At 36.6% G+C, this 7,717-nt stretch overlaps 1 protein-coding gene across 1 annotated transcript; it reads right to left on the minus strand.

Moving 5' to 3' along the window:
- Positions 1-2,353: 2,353 nt before the first annotated feature.
- Positions 2,354-3,664, minus strand: LOC109221076 (putative late blight resistance protein homolog R1A-10). The gene has a single exon (XM_019385532.1). It carries the CDS (start codon positions 3,449-3,451, stop codon positions 2,354-2,356), a length of 1,098 nt encoding a protein of 365 aa, XP_019241077.1. The 5' UTR covers positions 3,452-3,664.
- Positions 3,665-7,717: the final 4,053 nt, after the last annotated feature.

A 7,717-nucleotide genomic window follows, 5' to 3' on the forward strand; every position in this document is an offset into this window, starting at 1 on the left:
GTGACAGTCTATTATATATAAATTTTATAGTGGCAGTCTATTTTGTATATATTTTGTACAGTGACAGCCTATATTGTATATATTTTGTATAGTGACAGCCTATTAAGTATATTTTTGTATAGTGACAGTCTATTGTATATAAATTGTACAGTGATAGTCTATTTTGTGTATTTTTTGTATAGTGACAGTCTATTTTGTATATATTTTATATAGTAACAATTTATTGTATATAAATTGTATAGTAACAATCTATTTAATATATATTTCAACGTTATGCATAGTTATCTGAGAAAGAACAAGCATAAAATTTCTACAATTCAAAAAATAGTTCCAATTAGAACAATCATCGATAAACTCTCTTTCCAATTTTGCTCTCCAACTTTGTTTTTGGTGTAAGGACTAAAGTAAGATAGAAAATAGAAAAAGGGAACCGCAAAATGGAATTTAACAAGGAAATAAAACTGTTTGCCTTCATATTGCTGGCTTTTGCATGCAGTTAAGAGTTATTGCATTGTGTGGTTGTGACATTTCTGTGAAATTCAAGTTACATCCAAGAAAGAATAAACATGAAAAACGTTGTGCAAAAAATGGTTTTGCATTTTAGAGTTAAACAATGGCCAAAAACTATTTAAGTGGATTATGCTAATCCATACAGAGAAGAAACAAAATTGGATGCAAACCTCAACCATAAGGCAAATTTCATTATAGGAATTCCAGAGAAAGGTTACTTGCGTGGGAAGTTATCAAAATAGATAAATTCCATTATTTTTAGGCTATGACTTCTATAAGGTCATTTTGTGTCTACCGGGTTAGGCCCGAGTGGTTATAAATGAATTTTGCTCAATAATCAACTAATCCCGTAAATATGTTCACATATTCCCAAGATGATATGCACCTCCGAATATACTTGGTGTCACTGTAATGACGTTACAAAATTAGCTAGACATATTGTACAAAACTTATAGGGCTTTACAGAGAATAACATGAATGGTGAAAATGTCCAAACAACTTTTAATAAGTAAGTTCTGTGGACTATTTGTTATATTTATGCGACCAAAAGAAAAAGAGAAGAAAAAGAAAAAGCATGTAATCAAGATTGAAAGTCTTAAATGATCATCTTCCTCCTCCTCTGCTTCTACTTTTGCTGTTGCTGCTTCTTCTTCTTCTACTTCTTCTGTTTTTCTTCTGCTTCTGCCGCTACTGCTGCTGCTGCTGTAACCAAGATTGAAAGTCTTAAATGATGACGCTAAAAGCTCTGTAACTTTGTCATCTTCCTCCTCCTCATCCTCTTTCTTTTCTTCTTCTTCTTCTTCTTCTTCTTCTTCTTCTTCTTCTTCTTCTTCTTATTCTTCTCCCTTCTCTTTTTCTTCTGCTGCTGCTTCTTCTTCTACTTCTTCCTCTTTCTCTTCCTCTTCATATTCCTCTTTTGCTTCTTTTTGTTCCCTTTTTTTTAACACTATTAACAATTGTGTTAGGATTGATGTTAAAGCATACATAAGATATAAACCTACTCTGCAGTTATAACCTACTCTTCTGTTTCTTTTTGTTCCCTCTTAAATTGAGTTACTTTATCAAAAAAAAAATTAAGGGTGAAAAGAAAGACATACCGAGAGTAATGTGGAAAAAATATAGACCTTGAGGTTGTCACATCCTGTAGTTGCTCTCTACTTCCTCAATCTCCAAAGCTGAAGCCTTGAGATTATCATCACAATCGATCACCTTGATTGATGTAAGTGTTCCATTTCCACAAAACTTTCAGGAGAATCTTCTCAAGCAATTCAACAGATCTTAGCACTAAACTCTCAAGCATGGGAAATGATGATGATTCTGAGACATGCCATACCCTAAGCTGAACTCCTCGAAATTTTTAAGATTTGAGTACTGGGAACTCCATATCTCTCACGTCCCACTCCTCTTGCTCGAATATACACCCTTGAAATAACAGTCTTTGAAGGTTGGGTAACCCAGCGATTGTGGAAGTTGCACTTGCTAGTATATTAACTTGGCGGAGGATCAGCTCTTGAGACTTGAAGGTAAATATACTTGGTTGATATTACACATCGAACCAAGCACGAGGGATTGAAGCTGTGTAAGAACATCCAATTTCAGAACGGGAGAGTTAGATTCATCATTATCAGCTATCATGAGGAAAAGCTTTTGAAGATTGGGAAACCTCTCAATTAACTCTATATCCTCACGAAGTAAACACATGCCTTTAAAGGCCCTCAAATTCTCCAACTTAGACTGACCTTCTTCAGAAACTGCAAATAACTCACGAGGTAAAAGTGTTAATAGGTCTACATGCTTTAGTTTCGTCATCTTCCAAATATGAGGTGTCGCATCTACCATTCTCTCAGTATCCACCAGTAAAGTTTCCAGGTCGCACATGTGTGATACCCACTCGAAAAAAAACTTTTCGAAACACATTGCCAGGTATCTCAGGTGAACTAGTGATTGCAGTATATCTTCTATATTCGTATAATCCCCTGGAATGCAGTTCTTTGAAATCCAACACTCTAAGAAGTCTTAAATCTCCAACTGAAGAGAAATGATACGAACGAGATAAATACTCTTCAGAAACAGTACCATGAAAATTAGCCTCGCTATCCCAAAAATCTCTATAAGCAAGAAAATCATCCACGTTATTAGTAACAAAGAACGATTTAAGATCTTGTCCAAAAGATGTTCCTTTTTTGGAGCCGCTTGTGAGGAATCTATCTACTTTGTTGTTGAATCTCTGCAAATCATGACGAAGCTTATGGTCGAGGTGAATGCACACTCGATGTTCCTCATCATATGAAGGTTGATATTGGTTATGTGTCCCTATAACTTGCATGAACTTTTCTTCTTTAGCTTTGTTTAAGACAAAGTCACGCACTAGATCATGAATTTGCAAGTACTTCACCTTGCCATAAAAGGTCGTCTTTGAAACCATTAGTAGGCTACTAGAAATTATATCGGTCAAGTAAGCTTCAGCTACTGCCTCCAATCCTCTCTCATCACTACATTGAACGAGGCCTTCGGCCATCCAGAGTAACATCAATTTAGATGCTCCAATTTTTTCATCCTCCCTAAATACTCCCATAGTCAGAAGGCAATGTCTCAAATGATCCGGTAAGTAGCGGTAACTTAACTGCACTGCCAAGTTGCTCTCACTTTCAACTGCTCCAAGATGAGACTTTAAATTGTTTGCAACTTCACACCACTCTGAGACATTCCTTTCTTTCTTTGCCAGAATTCCACCAATCAAAACAACTGTAAGAGGCAGTCCTTTACAATATTCTGCAATTTGTACCCCAACATCCTGCAATTCAGGAGGGCAAGTTTCCTTTTGAAATGCTTTTTTCTCCAACAATTTCCAGCTCGCTTCCGTGGTTAGGAATTGAGGGGAATAAGGATCGGTACAGTGCTCGACTTCCATTGCCACATGTTCAAGTCGAGTTGTTAACATGATTCTGCTTCCTTGTTTACCGATTGGAAAACATAATCTTAACTCATCCCATGCCTTTACTTCCCATACATCATCCAAGACAATGAGATATCTTTTGCCTATTAAACACTTGCGCAACGTATCGGCTATGTCACTCTCCTTCTCTCCATTGTACTTAACACCCGTCACTTGCTTATAGATGTCCCTCAACAGCTCTCTCACATCATATGATTGCGAAATTGTAGCCCATGCTCGAACATCAAAGTGAGAAACAATAGAAGAAATCTTTGAATATCTTTTTGGCCAAAGTGGTTCTTCCGAGACCAGGCATGCCAAAAATAGAGAACAATATCCCGTTCCCTTATTCCTCTTGTCAGTAGCTTAATATCTTGTCAGCATCATCCTCAAGCCCAAGGGTTCCTCTTCAGTTACTTGAGTACTTGGTGTAGCAATCTCATTAATGTTGACATTCTCCATCCTAATTAGCTTGATCTCTTTTCGGGTTAAAATGCTTGCTGTCAGAGAGCAGTATGCCTAACATGAGTAATAGCAATGACATGGTCAATCTCCAGTAAGCAATAAAAAAACCAGTAAGTGTAGACAAAGACTATAAAGATCAGGAAAAAAATAGGTGCAAACAATGGTAATGCTCCAGTTAAGATTAGGAACTCTTAATTCTCTGTTATAGATTTGTAAATTGCCTGTAAATTGGAGTCTTTTCTTCAGATGTTTTTTGTTTCGTTAGTTACCACTCCAGCTCGTGAAAACCTAATGTAAAATTCCCCTTATGCATGAATTACATCAAGATATTCCCATTTTCAGATTCAGATTCCTTTACATGATCTATAAATTCCCAGTTCAATTAAACATTTACATTTATACTTTATTTCATTCATTATTAATCCAGCTTATTAAATATAGAATTCTGCATTCTATGACTAATCTTTAAATATAGCGACATATTTCAAAGTAAATGAAATAATAATTTTACAATCAATAACAGCATTGTATGAGTATAAATCCATGTTGTCATAATTTAATTTAAAAAAAAAATAGAAAAAGAACTCATTGAAGTTTAAAAGCTGCCACCTGTTTGAAAAAGGGTAATTAACAATCTCTAATCTGAGAACCTCATCTAATGTTCGAATTACATCAAAACATTCCCATTTTCAGATTCAGATTCAGATTCCTTTTACATAGAGATATCTATAAATTTCCAGTTCAATTAAACATTTACAATTATTCTTTTATTTCATTTATTACTAATCCAGCTTATTAAAATTCAGAATTCCGTGTTGTATGACTTACATTTAAAATCCCATACGATATAGCAACATATTTCAAAATAAATGAAATATATATATATATATATATATATATATATATATATATATATATATATATATATATATACACACAAGCAATAACAACACTCCAATCTGAGAACAAGAAAATATGAATTATATTCTTAAGCAAGAAAAACACTGACCTACAATTCTTAAGCAATGAACCTTCCGTCGTCTATCAGGAGCGGAGAGCTTCTAATTTGTAGTGATGGAAGTTTAGTCAATTATTAGAGAGAAGGAAAAGGGCTTTCACATTGAAGAATGATTCATATTCTCACAATGAATTTTTAATTATCAATGCCAGCTAGCTGCACAGTATATGTACAGTTGAGTTTCTAATTTATTACAGTAGTAATCAGAAAGGTATCTTAAAACACATAATCATAGTATATCTTATGTCACATTATTCCATGAATGGCCTTTTAATTATCAATGCCAGCTAGCTGCGCAGTATATGTATAGTTGAGTTTCTAATTTATTACTCCCTCCGTCTCAATTTATGCGAACCAGTTTGATTGGGCACGAAGTTTAATAAAAAATGAAAACTTTTAGAATTTATGGTCCTAAATAAGTCAAAAAGTGGCTTAGAGTATTTGTGTGGTTATAAAAGCTTCTCATTAAGAGTAAAATTGTAAGTTTAAGCTAAATTGTTATCAAATTTAGAAATGGATAATTCTTTTAGAACGAACCCGTCACGCCCTAAACCTGGGGGGCGAAACCGGCACCCGGTGCCTCAACTATCCTTGCGTACCAACTTGCGACTAAGGGACTCTGAACATATAATGTCATACTTTGGCCATGGGCCACATTGCAAGACAATCTGCAAACGCTGACTAAACATCAATATAAAGCTGGGCCGACAAGGCCGTCATATCTACTACAGCTGGCAAACCAATCAAAATATACATACAAGGCCTACAAGCCCAACATACTGCACTAACTTACATCGGCCCAAGTGACAACTGGATATTCGATCAAATTCTATTTCAATTGTTGTGAAGCTATGGAACTCCGATCATTGAGACCTTGAGTGAAGGCTTGAACAGCCCAATCATCGGTGAACGGCGGAAAATCCATTCTCTCTGTTTGGAACCGCGATACGAACTCCCTCAGCATCTCGTTATCTCTCTGCCTTACCTTGAATATGTCCGATTTTTTTGTTGCAACCTTAATGGCTCCGACGTGCGCGTTTACAAAGGAATATGCAAGCATAGAGAATAAATCAATAGAATTGGGTGGTAAATTATGGTACCATATCATGGCACCCTTTGATAGAACAACAACAACAACAACAACAACCAAGTATAATCCCACTTAGTGGGGTCTGGGGAGAGTTTTCCCAAATTTCTTCAGCAATACGGATTCAATTTCGTCATCTTCCAAGTCATTTCCTTTGATGGTGCATGTATACGAGGTGACGTGCTCATTCGGATCAGTTGTCCCGTTTTTCTTCGGAATCTCGGGCGTACGGAACTTCTTAGGGATTAGCTTCAGAGCCGCACTGGGTGGGGAAGGGTTTTTGTACGAACTTTTTAGAATCTAGCCATTTCAATACCGGAGGTGCCGGATTTGGTCGACCCTGGAATTATAAGTTTCCATTTTCTTATTATTTTCCTCGATCTTTGTTTCACCAGTCTCGATTCGCTTTGTCAGTTCCTCGAGCATCTTTACGATAGCAGGATTAGTCTCCGATTCTCCTCCATTCGATCTCTTTGGCACTGATTCAGTTCTATGAACAACTTCTTGTTATGGCTTGAGCTCGATCCTACTCGGTGCACGATTCTACTTTTGGAGTTGTGCTATTGCAGCTTGTTGATTCTGCAATATTTCAAATATCATTCGAAGGCTAATTCCGCCTTCTTCACCGCGCTGTGCGTTTCGATCGGTTGTTCGAGCGTCTCTGCGGATGCTATTTTCAGGATCGACGCCCAAATTTCCATTAATGACGATATGGGAGCTGACGTCAATAGGTTCCCCGGTCGGAGCTCCATCGGGGTTAACTGAAGGTACTCCGTTTCCTGGGGCGGCTATGTTTTCGCTTTGGCCTGAAGACCAAGGCCATTGTCTGTGTGTGCGGGCGCTACTTGAGAGTTTGACATGTTGATCCTGGAATCAAAGATACTTCGAAGAACAAGCGTAAAATAGTGCGTGTTACGAAAATTGTATCATGCAATGACTATTATCCTTAGCCCCACGGTGGACGCCAAACTGTTTACCCTTAAAATTGGATAACAATTAAACTTATAAGTGTTTTTAAGGATAAGTGATTTCACTTGGTATAAACTGATAAATGTGAAAATTAACGTAAGAAATTAATAGTAAAATAAAGCAAACCATAACAATTGTGGCCCTCGAGCTAGATCACTCTTGAACAACAAAAGTATGCTAAAAGTATGAACCAAACAACATAGCTTGAGAGAGCTCAAAAGAAAAGATGTAATATATTGCTTTGATCTACAAGAATGTATGTGCTTACAAAATGATTAGGACCATCTTTATATAGTAGAGGAATCCTATATATGGTACAATTCTAATCAGAAGGAAATCACATGATTAGCTAAATATCCGATATTGGCTTGATATGTGCCAAGGTTTCCGCCACGATCCTCGCCTGATCACGGCTATCTCGGCTTTTTGTTATTTGACCTTGCAGGCTTCTTTGTTCTCATTCGATCTCTTTCTCACTTCGGTCTCGGTCACGGCTGATATCGATCTGATCGACCATTATTCCACGAGCTTATTAATTCATCTCCGTATTATGATCCGATATAACCGAGGCCGAGCTTTAATCTGTCACTCCGATTTTGGTCAGTCATACAAAATTAGGCAAGCTCGATTTTACCCGTATACACCGCTGAAGCGGTATCCTTAAAAAGTTGTTTTAAACCAAATTAAAAAAATACTTAGCAGACTTCTTTTGGGACAAAATGAGGAAAATAGT

The sequence above is a fragment of the Nicotiana attenuata genome, unplaced genomic scaffold (genome assembly GCF_001879085.1).
Source record: "Nicotiana attenuata strain UT unplaced genomic scaffold, NIATTr2, whole genome shotgun sequence".
Lineage (NCBI taxonomy): Eukaryota > Viridiplantae > Streptophyta > Magnoliopsida > Solanales > Solanaceae > Nicotiana > Nicotiana attenuata.

Coding starts and splice junctions, on each gene's coding strand:
- LOC109221076 (XM_019385532.1), bottom strand. CDS start 3,451: ATGTTAACAACTCGACTTGAACATGTGGCAATGGAAGTCGAGCACTGT.